At 49.0% G+C, this 16,730-nt stretch overlaps 1 protein-coding gene across 3 annotated transcripts in view; it reads left to right on the top strand.

Annotated features, from left to right (window-relative positions):
• Positions 1–16,730, top strand: part of PRKG1 (protein kinase cGMP-dependent 1) — a 371,601-nt gene that overhangs the window by 314,263 nt on the left and 40,608 nt on the right. For all 3 annotated transcript variants that reach the window (XM_039553813.1, XM_039553812.1, XM_039553814.1), the window contains exon 9: positions 316–390. In XM_039553813.1, the coding sequence (XP_039409747.1) occupies positions 316–390 (75 nt within the window). The remainder of the gene's footprint in view (positions 1–315; positions 391–16,730) is intronic.

Genomic DNA, 16,730 nt, shown 5'->3' with positions numbered 1-16,730 from the left:
AGCAGCCATTTCGGTGGGCTGGATAAATACCTCGGGATCTTCTCGGAGTCGGTTTTGGCATCTCCAGCATTGCTGAGGCCGTGTTTGCCAGCGGGTTCCCAGCCCTGGGCCTGGTGGGTCACTGGCACCGTGATCTGGCCCTGATTGCTGCCAAAGAGCCACACTGGCTTTCTCGGCTCCTAGATCTTTCCAGCCATAGTTCAGTGGTGGAGCTGGCAGTGGTGGGTTACTGGTTGGACTGGATGACCTTCAGGGGCTTTTCCAACCTTGATGTTTCTGGGATTTTCCTCTCAAAGTGTCCCTTTGTCTTTACAGCTCCTTCAAGCACCTGATCGGGGGCCTGGATGACGTCTCCAACAAAGCCTACGAGGATGCAGAAGCAAAAGCAAAGTAAGTGGCTGCTCCTTGTGCTCAGCAGAGAACCTCAAACTTGTGTTTGTTGATGGTGCACCACTGGAATTCCCAAAAAACCCTCCTTGTTCTCCACACAATGACACAAAACAGCTTAAAAAGGAGAGTCCTCCTCTGGACGGAGGCATTTTCCTCCTTGTGTGTCCCTGGTTCCCCCGTGGGTGTGGAGATGGGTCTCCTCTGGTCAGTACCCAAAGCCAGGTTGTCCCATGGTTCTCCTCAATAACAATATCTGAGCCCACAGAAGTGGATCTTCCAGAAATCCTCTTGAAATATTGTGAGGTGAGAAACTCCAGATCCTGGAATTGTTGTTGAGGGAATTGTTGTTGAAGACATTTCATTTCTTTAGAGAAATCTGACCTTTCTCAGATACTTTCCAAAGTCAAACATGACACAAAAGATGGGCAGTGGAATTTGTCATTTTGGGATAAAATCTGGAGCTGCCTTGATTTGAAGCAATATATTCATCTGAAGTCCTCAATAAACATTCATTCCTTTCAGAAGGGAGCTGTAGTTTAAAATATTTTAAATATTTTTTTAAAAAAACCCACTTTTCATTCATTCTTGAGCTACAATTTGATTTTAATCTGTAATCTTTGAGTTCTGATTCTATCCCAATGATTAAAGCTTTTCAAGAGGATCCTGTTGTGCTTTGGGAGACACTCAGTATCAACCAAACATGATTCAAAGGCAGAAGTTGCTGAAAAGAAAATTAAATTTGCTCTCCACAAAACTTCTTTACTTTTCCTCCCTCTCAATTATTTTACTTTCATGGGGATTTTTTTAATAGCACATTAAGGGAGGGGAAAGGTCTTTTCTCAAAGTCAAATGCTCCGAGTGACTGCCTAAATTGAAGATTCCAATTAAGTTATACATAGAAACTTCTCATTAAACCAGAGGGGTTGGAATGGTGTCTGCTAAAGGTACTGGGCACCTCTGTGGGGGGAAAGTGAGAAGCCCCAGTTAGATATTGATTAAAAATAACTCTTGGCTTGTTTCAGGAACTAAGATCCATCTCAAAAATCTCCAGTTCATGAGCAAAACTTGTTAATCCTGCAAAATACCCGCAGATTGCTCTTTTCTTATTTTGCAGTGATATTTGAGATATTATATTTAATTAATTTTAAGGTATTAAAAGGGATGTATTTTAGTTTGGAATAATATTTCCCTGCTGCAGATCAAATGTAAGCTTCCTTCTTAAAAAGGTGTTCCATTAAAAAGGTTAAATTCCTTAAATTGTTGTTGACTTAATGAAGAGGGTGGGAGACTACCAAGTCCCTTTATCACCCCAAAACCAGGAATTCTGGGCATGGAATGCTTCAGACAGATGGTCCCAAGTATCCCAGGCTCATTGTGTTATTATTTTATGTAAAATTTTGAGCGTTCCTATTTGGGTTCTATTGATTTCCATCGGAGCAGAAGGGAAAAAAACATTGGGAATAAAACTGGGGAAGTTTGGGTTGGGTCAGAAACGATGTTGTGGTCACAGGTTTTTGAAGGTGGCACCACAACCCATCAGCACCCAGAAGAGTGTGCCCTTCCCACACCTAGAATTTTAAGCTCTATTCTTGAGTATTTCTTCTGCCAGGAATGTTGGGGATGCAGGCTGAGGAGATCTTGAGGATACTTTGGGGAGTTTTAAGATCTGCTGTACAACCTGGGGGAAAACTGCAATTTGGGACCTCTTTGGAAGGAACTTCCTTTTGGGAGCCGCTGGGTTCTGACCTTCACATTTTTGAGTTTTTATCTTCTCCAGTCCTTTCCTTCTAATGCCAAGTGTTTCATCCCAATGGAAGGGCGAAGCGCTGCTGATGGAGGAGTTGTTCCCTAAAAGGAACAATTTTGATAGCCATTTTTTTATCTTCAAAGTCAGAGGCCGGTGCTGGAGCCCTGTCACTGCAGAGCAGGGGTGACAGTGACATTACAGTCACACCTTTGCATTTTGCCTCAGACAGAGCAGGAGGGATCAGTGTTGTCTGCCTGGAAAAATATCCAAAAAAGGAATGCTCTATTGAAAAATGGAGTATTTAGCAGCCAAATTCCGTATTCCTGTTTGCTGGGCTCCTTGAAATCTAGCAGAAAGATGGATGGAGGAGGGAAAAATGGCAAAGTTCCTTGGAGAGCAACCCCAGAGGAATTGTGAGCCCTTCCAGAAAGTTTTGGTGTTCCAGGGTTACCTCGCGAGGTGAAACTCCTCAGGGAGAAAAGTCTCCTTGGCAGCAAGTGTAACCTGGAATCCCTACCAGGCAGCAGTTAATTAGCCCCAGCTAATTGTCCTTCAAGGGCTCCTTTTTTCCGAGAGCAGGTTTGTGATAGGGAAGAACTGGGAGCATTAAACATGGGCAGGTTTGTGAGGCTTTACACAAATCCCACGGAAAGGTTTGGCTCCTCTTTTTTTGGCTCCCATCTCCTTTTCACAGCTCACGTGCCAGCTGGGAAAAGGCCTCGGGATGGATCCCATGGATCAAATGGATCAGGATGACCAAGGCCAGCTTGAGCAGGACTGGTCTGGTGGAAGGGCTTGGAACGAGATGGGCTTTGAGGTCCCTTCCAACCCAAACCACTCCAGGACTGTAAATGCCTACAAAATTAATGGCACTGGGGCTTTTTTCCCATTTCCATGCTGGGGCACATCCCTGGAGTCACAGAGCTCAGGGCATGGCTGAGACGATGTTAGGCAGAAGTTACAGGCTTGGAATATCTTTCCATGTATCCATCTGTCTTCCAGGCCTGGAAGAGCTGAACTATTTATTGAGTTTATTCTTATCTTAGAGGCACTTCCTGCTTTTTGCCAGCTTGGGGTTGGCAGTTCCCTTTAATGCCCGTCCTTTGTGTTCCCTCTCTTAAATCACCAACCACAGACATGTCATCTGTGAGACCATGATTTTAATTGCAGGCTATCATTTTAATTATAGGATTACACAGACATAAAACGGGTTATAATATTCTACTCCTTGGATGTATGCAAATGAGTTAATGAATTAATTAACTAATGGATGTTAGAGTTACCTCCTAAAAGGGGAAGGAGAGAGGCAAATTTGCTTCATGCTCTGAGGAACTGGGAGTCCACAGGAGCAGCACCCGTGTCCCAGTGCCAGGCCCAGCCACGTTGGCATTTAGGCTGGCATGAAGGAGATGCCCAAATAATCAGGATTATCTCAGTGTAGGTTGCTTCCAGATGGAGCCATTCTGGCAGCTTCCATAAATCCAGGAGGACACGGCTGGGTGGTTCCTGCAGCAGTTGGTGGTGCCAAGTGGGGTGAGGGTCAGTGACCCCCTTTGCTCCAGGCATGCCAATCCCTCCTGCTGGGCTCTTCCCAACCTGAGAACTCCTGGCGTTGATCCTGTGCAATTACTGAGCCCTTACCACGGCTGGGGGGTTCCTCTCTAGGTGGTGCCACCTTCCCATGGCATGGCTGTGGCGCAGCAGTGTCCCTGGCCACCCAGCTGGCACAGCTGGCAGCTGCCTGGTCATGCCTGGCCGAGCACAGCCCCCAGAACCACTGTCCCAGTGCTCCCATCGCATTCCCAGCTGGGTCCCAGTGCTGATCTCCTGTGGCAGCAGGGCTTGGGATCAATCCCCAGCTGAAGCCTGGATTTTGGTGCCTTCGGGCTGTTGTTCCAGGCTCTCTGCAGGAAGAGTTGTTCTGGTTGGACTTTTCCCTTGATTTTTTTTCCCATTCCAGCTGTGTTGCAGCCCTGAGGGAATGTCTGGATACTCAGAGCCAAAACTGGCTGCTTTTCACGGGACTCCAGGGGACAGGAACTTTTGTGTAGCGTATGATCCCTGTCCTTGCAGCTCCTGCCCCAGAGCCCTTCATCCTTCTGGAGCTGTGTTGTAAGGAAGAGCTTCATTAACAGCTGGACTCAAAGATCTGAGAGCTCTTTTCCAACCTGAAAGATTCTATCCGAACCTTTTTAGTCCCCTTTTCTAGTCCCCTTCTTTAGCCCCTGAGTTGTCCCTTTTTCACTTTACACCCCCTCTCCCACTCCATTTATTCCTGACAAAGCACGCCATGAGTTCATTGACTTAATTTTGCTGCAGAGGGTGGTTGTTAATATTTTTCCATTTTATACACCAATAGAAATGAAACAATACAAAAGTATAAAGTTATCCCTTAAGAAAATATATCCAAGGAAAAGAAAGGAAAAGAAATAAGGGGTAAGAGGAGAGAGAGCAGAGGAAAAATCTCACCACCCGTGGATCAGAAATGAGACTTGATTGTTGCAACTTTGATACCTGTGGGTTGAAGTGATGGTCACAGTCTTGATCCATTGAGGATGGGGAAGCATCTCCATAAACATATTAAGGCTGGATTGGCCCTCCAGCTCTGTGAAAAGGAGCAGAAAGCAGCTTCATGGAAACTCCTGTTCTGGTGTGATGGGAAAGCTTTGCCTGCAGGTGCTGCCTCTGCAGGGCTCTGGTACCTGCTGGCTTGGACACCCAGCCAGCCCTGGGGCTGTGGGGCTAAAAGAGCCCTGGGCATTAGGGAAGAATGGTTTTATTTTGTTCAGAAATACAACTGAGATAGTCCAAGGACGGTTTGAACCTCTGCCAGAAGGGAAACGGGCAGAGTTAAGGTTCCAAAATGGGAGCCACCAGTTAAAGAGGATGATTTAGTGAGGGTCTGACTTGGTGCTGGGCTGGAAAACTTTGGCTGAAATAATCCACCAAGGCACAGAACATCATTTTTCCTGCAAGAAACAGCATTTCCTGGCTTTGCAGCATCAGGGAGCTGTGCTGAGGGGCTCCATCCCCCTCTGCGTCCCTTGTTCCCTAAACCAGAAACCATCTGGGAAGCAGCTTTTGCCTTGGCTGTCCATGGTGCCAGACTGGGGAGAAATCCCGTGGCACATGCAAAAAGCTGGCAAAAAGCTCCTCAGGGCTATAAAAAGCAGAGGTTGCAGTCATTTCTTTTAAGCTCTGTAAATAATTAAACCCCTTCTCCTCCCTGGTGAGGGCTGTGAGGAAGCAATAGCTGATCGTTGATACCTGTTCAGTTCGTGTGAGCTGGGACATTTGCTGTTCAGAAAAACTGAGATTTTAGGTGCCATAATTTGGCCTCTAATATGGAAGAGCTTTTTCTGCTGGAGAGTTTTGCTTTTCCCGGCGTCCAGCCTTAAATAATTTGTCATTTCATCCTGAAGCCACTGGTAGTTTGCACCCAGCTCTGTCAGATTTTCCTGATTGCCGTAATAAACAGGGGTGGGATTAGAAAACCATCTCAGAAGTCATTTGAAAATGTGAGAGCCCAGCAGGGTGATGTCCCCAGGTGAAGGCAAAATGTGACTTTGTTGTTTGAGGGGGGAGTTGAATTATTCACACAGAGACCACACCAGGCAGACTCAGTGGCTGCTTCCCTCTGGAGAAAGAGCACTGGGAATGCTCTGTCACCCAGCAGGGACACACTAAATTACCTTTGAAACCAAGGCTGGTTTAGTTAGGGAGTAATCTCTGTGCTCTCCCCTTGCTCAGCTGACCTTTGGGTGGGATAATGGGCTTGGGCAGATGTCACATGCAAGCCTCGGTGAAGAACAGTCAGCGCCTTGGAAGCAGGCTGCTGTTCCAACAGCTGGCGGCATTTGGTTATGGAATCGGGGCTGTCCTCTTTGTTTTAGGGAATTAGGGCTGTCCTGAGGAAGGAAAAATGCAGCAGAAATCATCCTATGGATAACAAATTCCAGAGGGAGCACAAATGCAGTGTGGATGCATCCATGCACGTGGCCATTCCAGCTGCACGTGGTGGGAGCACTTGATGGTCTGGGCCTTGGAAATTTCACCAACTCCTTTGGAATGGATGTGAATCCTTCTCTGAGGAGCTGCTGGGAATACTCTGCTAATCCCAGCGCTTGCAGCTCCATGCAGCTCTGGCTCAGTGCTTTAAACAAAAACCTTGGCCAGCTTTGGGGGGGGGGAGGCGTTGAGGCAAAGGCAGCATTAAAACATTTCTGTGCATCCCTGGCAGTGTACATTTGTTGTCCAGCACATTTTGGAGCTGTCCTGAGGACTCGTCTGAACAGCTTTGCAAGGATTGCACCACTGGAAGTTGGGCTATTTCTGTCCCGCTGTCATCTGCTGACTTAAATAACAGGGAGGCACTTGAACAAAATGTAATATAAATAAAACTCAGTGATTCTGCTGCCACAGGGAGCCACTGATCTTGGAACTGCTGGAAATAGGTGTGGGATCATTTGTGGCTTTCCCAACTCTGCAGTTCCCTGCTAGTCCAGTTCTCCTCAGTTGTACGTCAGCAGCTCAGACCCTGCTTTTATATCCAAGAATTCGTAAGGGAAAGGAGAGAAGGAGGTGCAGAGCAGTGAGAGATGAAAGGCTGGTATGCGGGTGGTGCTGGCACCCAGGGAAGGTTTGGGAGGAAAAGATTTGGGAAGCACCAGGGCAGGAGGTGGGACAGCATTGTTTCCCTGCTGGCAAATCGTCTCGGCAGGGCTGGAAAAGGTGTTGCCAGATAAAGAAGCTTCTTCCCATTCACCCAAAAAACTTCCCAGGCCAGGATTTGATGGGAGTAGCTCCGAAGTTTGGAAATGCCGGTTGTTTAAACTGCAGGGAGAGGGGAAGGAGCAGAGGGTGGAGGTTCCCGTTTCAGAGTGAATATTCATTTTCTCCCCACAAACATTAGTGAGTGTGGTACCCAAAAACTGCCCAGTGAATTCAGCTGACCCCAGGACAGAAACCGTGTCAGATTGGAAATGAAATTCAATCACCCAACTGTGAAATGGAAGAATTTAATCCCACTGTAAGTGAGAAACCCAATGCAGCCTTAACTCCAAAGCTGCTGCCTACGCCTCCATCCCACCCGCAGCTGAGCCACCCAAACAAATCCTTTGTCTTCTTCCCTGTAAAAAACACTTAATCCCTTTTCCTGAGGGCTCTAATTGCTTTCCATACACAGCTTCCAGTCTAAATGTAGTTCCCATTCCACCCAGGATTTCTACCCTCGTCTCATCCTTACCTGGGGAGCCCTTTCCATGCCTAAAGGGGCTCCAGGAAAGCTGGAGAGGAACTTGGGACAAGGCGTGGAGGGTCAGGACACAGGGAACAGCTTCCCAGTGCCAGAGGGCAGGGATGGATGGGATATTGGGAAGGAATTGTTCCCTGGGAGGGTGGGCAGGCCCTGGCACAGGGTGCCCAGAGCAGCTGGGGCTGCCCCTGGATCCCTGGCAGTGCCCAAGGCCAGGCTGGACACTGGGGCTTGGAGCAGCCTGGGACAGTGGGAGGTGTCCCTGCCCATGGCAGGGGTGGCACTGGATGATCCTTCATATCCCTCCCATTCCAAACCATTCTGGGAAAGGATTCTAGGTTGGGTCTCTGCTCTTCCTGCTCCCAGCTGTGGGACCCACAGGATGTGATGCTCCCGTCTTTGGGATCACCAGGAAGGTGCCAGCCTCCCATCACAGTAACTTACACCATAACATTCAGTAATGGAGGTTTGTTCAGAAAAAGAACCTGGGTGCTTCCGACACTGTTTATGGATCCTGAGAAACTGCCACCATGGGATATTAATATTTTAATTATTTTTAAATTATTTTTTCCATTTGCTTGTTTGCAGCACTTAGAATCCCAGAATAGTTCAGGTTGCAAGGGACCTTAAAGCCCATCCAGATCCATGGGCAGGGGCACCCTCCACTAATCCCAGGTTTCTCCAAGTGCATTCAGCCTGGCCTTGGAGCCTTCCAGGGATGGGGCACACCCACCTTAGGGCATCCCAAACCCCACACTGGGCAGGGCACTTGGGTTTTCCTGGCTGTGCTCTGCTCCACGTTGATTTGTCCTCGCTTGCATTTGCTCCATTTTCTCAGTGCCTCACTGAACGCTCCATGAAATGATTTGAGAAGTGCTGAGCTCTAAATCTTTAAATCATCTGAAAAAAGAAAATTTAAAAAAAATAAAAAAGGAAAAACTGTTCCCGTGATGTAGCTGATCCCACGGCTTCTGCGGAGGTATAACAAGATAAAACATCAGAGGTGCAGATAAGATGACATTGGGAATATGTGAGATAAGCTCAGTGCCTGTAAACCTTGAAAGAGGAGATCAAAGCCTGATCTGTCCCATTATGTTGGACATTAATGTAAAACTACCTGGAGGTTTTTAATGGGGCTATTGTTATTAAATTTCTGATGCGAGTTAAAAGCCCCTCATTTGTGGCTGTATTTAAAATTCATTTCAGTGATGGCAGTGAGGTGTTTCTGGCTTTGTCTGCTCAGCAAAGCAGTGCAGGGAGACGCGTTTGAGCCCTGGCTTTGCTATCTCTTGGTTTCCTGTCATTTTCCTGTACAATTGCTCTGCAGAAAACCTCAAATAACATCATTTATTGATCCCAAAGCGCGGGCTCGGAGCGATACCATGAGCTCCGAAGTGTGCAATTGGAATTTGCTCAGCTGCTGATGATCTGAGTCAAACCACTGTGCCATACTCCCCAACCCCTTCCGAGCTGCAGGTCCTGGTGCTGATCTTAATCTCGGATTCAATCTCAGACCTGGGTGCATCTCCATCCTCAGCAAGGTGCATTCCTCACACAGGGATCCTTATTCCCTCGTCCCTTTGGAGGCTGCTCCTGTGTGGGAGTGATCTCATCCATCCTGGAGGGCAGCATGGAATTCCTACGGCTTGGAACTCTTGGAGGAGCCCAAGATAGGAGAGTGGCTGGCAGCAGGCCAGGCCAGGGCAGGGACTCTTGGAACATGCAGGGAAATTGCCAGGGAGGCCCTGCAGATGCTGGCTTGGCACCAATTAAAAAGGCACCCCTCGGCTGCTTTGAAACATCAGCCATGCCCTTAAATTCCCCCACTTCCAGCTTCCCAGCCATTTCCTACACTCAGGGAATGAGGGCCTGGAGTTCAGCTTTGAAGGCCGTTTTACCAACCCCACAATCCCAAATCAGCTGCTTAATAGCGATGCGGGAGCTGAGTTGTCACATTTTGCATCTGGGTCAGATTCAGACATGAAAATATTTAAGAGCTGAGCGAGTGCTTAGTGAGGATGTGACCTCCTGCCTGGAAAAACAGCAGATCTAGGAGAAAATGCTGCTCCAAGCTTTCTGCTCCCTGCAGCTCACGCGTGCCCTTGCTAAGTATTGAAGCTGACATTTAAAGCAAAAAGGATTTACTCTCATATTTTATGGCTGCAGCCTCTGCAAAGGGTAAAGTCCTGCAGGAGTGCGCCTTGCACCAGTCACAGACCACACTCAGCACGTCCCAAAGTCCCCTGAAAATTAAATATCATCAACTGCTTTTCTTCCAGCCAGCTAAAACTCTGCTCATTTGAACTTCCTTTTAGTGGGCTTGGGAAATGCAGCAGCAAAACGAAGAATATTTCCTCCTGTTTCTGCTTGTGTTCCAACCTCTCCGTTGTTTCTCAAGCAGGCAGGTTTTTATCAGTGCCTCATTATCCAGGACAGCTCCTTGGAAAGGCAAGAACCACTCAGACTTCTCACAGAGAAAGGGGAGGTGCAAAAGCTGGAAACAAGCAGTGCTGACCTTCCCTTTCCTGCTGGCTTGGTGATGGTAGGAGGTGGGAGGCTCTCGACTGAAGTGTCCTTTCATAGTGAATCTCTTTGCATGGCTTCAAGCATTTTGCAATATTGTTTTAAACATGGCTGGGGGGAAAGAAATTTGAATCTTTTTTTGACCTGCAGCATCTCCTGGGCCATTAAACAGAGGAGCTGAGCATGAGAAAACTGAGCTTGGGAGGTGCCAGGGCTTCATTGCTCAGAAACTCCACAGGAGCTGCTCCAGTGAATTCCCCTTCTAAGTCACTGAGTGTTGGATGGCGCAGCCTGGCTTGGAAATGAAAATAATCACACACACCTCAGCTATTTGAAAGTTTTCCTAATTTTCCCCAAGTTTCAGTGGATGGAATTGCTTAGAAAATGAACATTTCTAGTAGAGGGTGTCATTCCTTCTGCTGCAGAGGCTCAGGAGAGGCTGATCTGTGTCACCCCTTTGGAGAAGGCACAACAGGGGTGCCCAAGGATAAACACTCCTGGGATCTTTGTAAATGGCCATTGCAAGTGTTTCTAGGAAAAAAAAAGATTCAATCATATTTTATTATGGCCTTCTAAAAACTCTCCAGAGCTTGGCATAGTTTGTAGTCCCAGTAGTATCTCTGTCCCATTTCCAGTGTTCTTGTTGGGAAGAATCGTCATGTTGGAATAGAATTGATAATCCCAAAGTGATCATTTTCAATTAAATTGATAATTTTCCTGAAGTTCTTCATCTTTTCATCTTTAAAAACCCCCTTTCACGGTTAAAAATAAAATTATCCAGGACCACTTTCCAGATACTTCCAAAAGCATCCTGCCTGCTCTTTCCCCAGAAACCCATTTTTACAGTGCTTTTTACAGAGAACTTCCACACTTGTGCCAATATTCATTTAAAATGATGAAGTCCACCTGAGAAGGGCCTAAATTAGCGCACAGCTCCAGTGTTGAGGGCTGAGAATCCAGAGGGACCTGGGGCAATTTGGGGGAGTCAGGGTTTTGCTGGGGTTTTGCTGCCTCCAAAACGAAATAATCCAGGGAACAGCTCAACTTCAGCAAGTGGGATCAGCCTCTTGGGGTGATTGAGGAAGTCAGGATCAGATTGTGAATGAGGAGCTGGGGTTTTGCTGCCTCCAAAACGGGAAAATCCAGAAAGTATCTCAGTTTCAAGAAGCGGGATCGACCCCTTCCCAGTGACTCTGCGGGTTATCATCTGTGTGCTATCTCTCTCTTTGATAAGGTGCAGCCTTATCTGGCTCTGCCATTAGAAAAGCGCAGCGCCCGTTAGTGATATTTATTTGTCTAATAAAACACAACATTTCCAGCTTGGACCTGTTCATTTGGATTTTACACTTCTGCTCTTTACGCTCAGTTTCTATGGGAACCTGGGCTGTTATAGCAGTGGAGAATAAAGAGGTGAGGAGAACTCTTGGAAAACACAGCTCCATTTTTCCCCTGAATTGCCAGGCACAAACACTCAGCTTAGAGCCAAATAAACTGAGAAGGGAACAATTAAGGCAGGAGAGTTGATAATCATTGAATCCCTGCTTGCTGAAACATCTCAGTTATGCTTTTCTGCTTGGAGAATCCAGGTGTGATGCTGAAAAGTTGGGTTTGGGGAGGAGATAACAGGTTGTGGTGCTTGGCTTTATGGCTATTTTAGCGCAGACTAGAAATTTTATCAACGCCCTGTCTTTTCGGTGCAATTAATTACAGCTGATGAGGTGGAAACGTGGCTCATGTACAATTCTGTACACGAGAAACACACTCCAGGTCACCCATCCTTCAGGATCTGCTGTGTCTCTCAGTGGTTAATGCAGATGAGCTGAAATAACGAGCGCAGAATAGTTGGGCAAATGCCCTTAAGGACATTCCCTGCCGCAGCACGATCTGAATTCTGGACGAGGTGCTGGACTGAGGCTTGGGCTCGATGATCTGACAAGTCTTTTCCAACCTAAATGATTCTGTGTTTGCATCTCCACCTGACTTGGAGGGATGTGGGCTCAGTGCTCTGAATACAGAGTGTCAGCAAGGTGAAGATGAATTTTACATCTTCCAGCAGGTCTGCGTTTATAATCCAGCAGATTTGAGGAACTTGATGAGGATATAAGCAACAAAAAGGCTTTTGAAACAGTTGGTGCAGAGAAGCTGTGGCTGCCCCTGGATCCCTGGAAGTGTCCAAGGCCAGGCTGGACACTGGGGCTTGGAGCAGCCTGGGACAGTGGGAGGTGTCCCTGCCCATGGCAGGGGGTGACACTGGGTGGGCTTTAAAGTCTCTTCCAAACCATTCCATGATTCTGGGATTTCAACAGAGTCACTTGCTCAACACCAGCAGAGCCTCTGATGTTGGAGGCTCCAGGAAAAAAGGCTTTTTTTTCACAGCCCTTGGGCCGAAATTGGCTCATCCTTCCATCCCTGAATCCAGGGGAGGGGTTTGGAGCCCTGGCAGCTTTGGAAATACCATGGCTGTTGTCAAAAGGCCTCACACAGAAAGCCTCAAAACCCACCCTGCTAAAAAATAAACAGTGAACCACATATTTTGTGCCTTAATAAGCTAAAACACTGGCAGCTACTTAAAAAGGCAATTTTGATGTATTCCTGAGGGATGCAGACAGTCCTAATCCCAAGTATGGCTTACAAAGGAGCTCTGCCCCCCTGCCTTGCCTGGCGTTAATCAGGCTGAGGTGCCTGACAGGAAAATCTCCCAGAATTACATTTGTTCAGCACAGAGCTGAGCTCAGGCCTCCCCTGATTCGTTTTCAGGCAAAGGGAAGCTCATTTGAAAGCTCCACTGCTAATTCCAGGAAAGGAAGAAGGCATTAAGGCTCTGCTGGGAGTTTCAAGTGACAGCAGAGCCATTAGTGGAGGGGAAGTGCAGGAAGATGATCTTTATCAGAAACCACATGTTTGGCTGTGTAGTTCAACCCCAGCAATCACTATTTACCCCTTGGTCAAGGATTGTTTTATTGCATTAAAAAAGAAATGTTTGTGGGTCTCTCCTTCGTCCCAGTGAGCAGCAGGTGGAGTTTGGGTGTTTATTGAAGGTGCTGAAGGTGGGAGGAGTAAAAGCTGCTCGTGAAGGAAGAGAGGATCCCCTCTGAAAATAGAAAAGGGCTTTTGGAAGGGTTTTGTGTAGACTGAGCAGGAGGTGATACTGGAGAAGGGAAGGCCTTTGGAAAGAATCTCTCCATCTTTCTTGGGGAGCCCCTTCAGGCACTGGAAGGCCCCAGTGAGGTCACCCCAGAGCTTCTCCTCTCCAGGCTGAACAATCCCAGCTCTCCCAGCCTTTCCTCCCAGCAGAGCTGCTCCATCCCCCTGCTCATCCTGGAGCCTCCTCTGGGCTCGCTCCAGCAGCTGAAATCCTTGCTGTGATCTGGGTTTTGTCTGGAACACTCCCACAAAGGGATCGTCCCCTTAGGAGGGCCAAGGTTTCTGTTGGACAAGCATGAGGAGGGTGGGTTTGGTGTGCAGCATTCTGCTCCATTCTGTAACATCTTTCCAGGAGCTCCAGAGGCTGCCAGAGTATTCCAGGGAATATCACCACATGCTTGCTCTGCTTCTCCATGTGCTTCCTGTTCTCCTGAGGAGAAAAATGGGCCTTTGACCTGATCCCAGACATGCCCCAGGTGATCTGCCCGAGGGTAAATCTCCAGTGGATCTTCATTTTCCACATCAGGAAATGGATCTGAAGAGACGAAGTGAATTAACCAGAATTCATAAAAAAAACAGGTCTGACACCCTCCTGCTCTCCCCCATCTTCAGGGAACAGCTGGCAGAGAAGGAGCCCGAGTGGGAAGAGCTTCACCTGCAGAATGATTTCCCCTGTAAGGAGCTAACAACATTGGGTCATTACAGCACAGAATTAGGCTGTAAAAGTCAGGTACTGAAATGTGGACAAGAGTTGCTAGAGCAGGGTGTATTCAGCATTATCCCGGATAGTAAACATTCAGATAGTCCAAAAAACCCCTGGATTTTAGTGAAATAATATCTCCCTTTACTAAATATATCCTGAAAATGCTGAATTGTGGGCAGTTTTCAGGCTGGGGAGTCCCAGTATGCTCAGCCATGACTCCTGTGGTGCTGTAGTTTGTATAAAGCCAGGCTGTTTTCCTGCTCCTTCCCTGGTGATCCCTGACATTCCATCCCTCTTCTTGCCCATCAGCATGGAGCTGATGCTTCCCTAGGGCTGTCTTAGGGGGAATTGTCATCCCAGAGCCTGGTTTTGGCATTGGAAGTTTGGGGTTTTTTTTCTATCTCATTTTCATTTCATCTTTATTGGAAAAGTGCTGAGGTGCTTCTGCCACACCCTTCCCAAGGTCCTTCTGCAGCTTTCTAGCTCACTCCATTTCTTTTCTGCTGCTCTGAGTGTCTGGATGTGCACAGAAAACCTCCTAGGTACCTTTACCTGTCTGAATTTTGACTCCATCAAGCAGCACCAACTCCAGCAGAGTACCCTCAGGGTCACAGGTGGTGTCCCTCTGCTCTGCAGATCAGTTCTTTCTCCATGAGAAGACTTTTCCTGGCAGCTTCGTGTCTTTAATAGCCTTTGCTGATGAACATTCTGAGAGAACTTTTGGAAACCACATCCAACTCTGTCAAGCAGATCAACCTTTAGTGTGACCCCTTCAGGAACCTCAGTATGTCTCTTTATGGGAGACAGTAAATTGATTTTATTCTGCTCTTGATGAGTTTTCACTTACAGATACAAATGATACAAGCTGGAGGTCCCGAGGTCAACTCTGTGAGACCATCACAGGCTCACGGAGTTACTGAGGCTGGAAAAGCCCTCCCAGCCCATGGAGTCCAGGCTGTGCCCGATGGCCACCTTGTCCCCAGCCCAGAGCACTGAGTGCCACCTCCAGCCCTTCCTTGGACACCTCCAGGCATGGGCACTCCAAAGCTCCCTGGGCAGCCCCTGCCAAGGCCTGAGCACCCTTTCCATGCAGAAATTCCTGCTGCTGTCCAAGCTGAGCCTCCCCTGGCCCAGCCTGAGGCCGTTTCCCCTTGTCCTGTCCCTGTTCCCTGGGAGCAGAGCCCGACCCCCCCGGCTGCCCCTTCCTGTCAGGGACTTGTGCAGAGCCACAAGGTCCCCCCTGAGCCTCCTTTGCTCCAGGCTCAGCCCCTTTCCCAGCTCCCTCAGCCGCTCCTGGGGCTCCAGCCCCTTCCCAGCTCCGTTCCCTGCCCTGGACACGCTCCAGCCCCTCCAGGGCTCTCTGGCCAGGAGGGCCCAGAACTGGACACAGCCCTGAGGTCCCTCAGCAGGGCCAGCACAGGGGACGGGCCCTGCCCTGGGCCTGTGGCCACCCCATGGCTGGCCCAGCCCAGCGGCCATTGGCCTCGTGCCCCCCTGGGCACCCCTGGGCTCCGGTCCAGCCGCTGGCACAGCACCCCCAGGGCCTTTCCCGACGGGCCCTTTGTTATAAACGACCCAGATCCGCAATGGATATGAGTTATTAAAATTTACTGAGAACGCAAAAAGCCCATTCGCAAAGCCGAAGGCCAGCGCTGCGAGCCCAGCGGGCTGCCAGAGGCTCGCGCCGGACGCGGCGGATCGGCCTTTTCCCGCCTCGCGCCTGAGGCGCAGCAACCCCGGGCCTTGCGTGGCCACGCCCCCCTGTCAATCTCCTGCGAGCCCGCGCTTTTCTGCCGCTGAGGCGATCGGCGTTTGCGGCGGTCAGCGCTGCCCTCGCTCCTCTCATGGCGCTGCTCCCGCAGCCCGGCCGGCAGCAGCTCGCTCCCCACAGAACGGGCACTGCCACAGAAACCCACCCAGCCGCCGCCAAACCAAACCTGTACCACCAAAGCCCCCCCGACAGCATTAAACCTTTAACATGTATATTAGACCTTTGATATTTCCACCGGATAATATCATAATACCCAACATTATAGTCCCTAATATAACCTATAATAGAACTCATAATTAATACAACATATGGCGAAAGCCAACCTTCAAAAATCATTCCTAATGCTTTTCAGCCCCTCTGCCGCAGCCTGGAGCTGCAGGGCTTGGGGTGAGCCCAGGGCAGGACGCGGCACTTGGCCTTGCTGAACCTCAGCCCATGGATCCAGCCTGTGCTGATCCCTCGGCAGAGCTTCCTGCCCTCCAGCACACCCACACTCCCACCCAGAAACGTTCTAAAAAGTTTTGTTGCCTCCCGAGGAAGCAGTGAGGGTGTAAATCTGCTGCTCCGTGCAGACGTACAGAATTCCAGTGTATCTGCGCTACCTACAGAAAAGTTATGTCAGGGAATTAGGGCACCCTGGAGAGCTGCAGGGCATGCAGGGAGGCTGAGGGGCACTGGGAGGGGAGGCATTGGGACAAACTGGGAACGTTGCAGTTGTTTGATGAAAATAATGACGATGCTTTGAAAAAACGGCGCTGCTCCATAAAAGCAGGACAGGAAGCAAATGAGAGCGTGGAGGAGCACGCGGATGTCCCCAAAGGCCAGGCCTTCCTAGAGCTGCTTGAGGGTGCATGGCAGTGAGCTGAAGGATCCTCTCTGGAAACGTGGGATATTCCTGCCCTCCAGTGGAAGCATGGAAAAGTGCTGGATAAGGGATGGGAACCTTCCAAGCATGCTAAGAAACCCTCAGGAAGCTCCTTGCTTTTGATCCGCTGTCCCCTGAGCTGCTCCTGGCGTCCACTGCTGGAGCCCTCGGGCCCCTCTTTGTTCCCCACCCCAGACCTGCCTTTGTCCCATGGAATTTTCCAGAGCTCGGCACTGATCCAAGGGGATGGTGTGTGAGAGTCCAGTGCTGGGAACGTGGCTTGGAGGGGTTTTGGGGGAGCACTCATCTGTGCAAGTTCAGCTCCTGGGATGG

This window comes from Corvus cornix, chromosome 6, assembly GCF_000738735.6.
Source record: "Corvus cornix cornix isolate S_Up_H32 chromosome 6, ASM73873v5, whole genome shotgun sequence".
NCBI lineage: Eukaryota > Metazoa > Chordata > Aves > Passeriformes > Corvidae > Corvus > Corvus cornix.
This window is presented reverse-complemented; position numbering and strand designations above follow the sequence as displayed.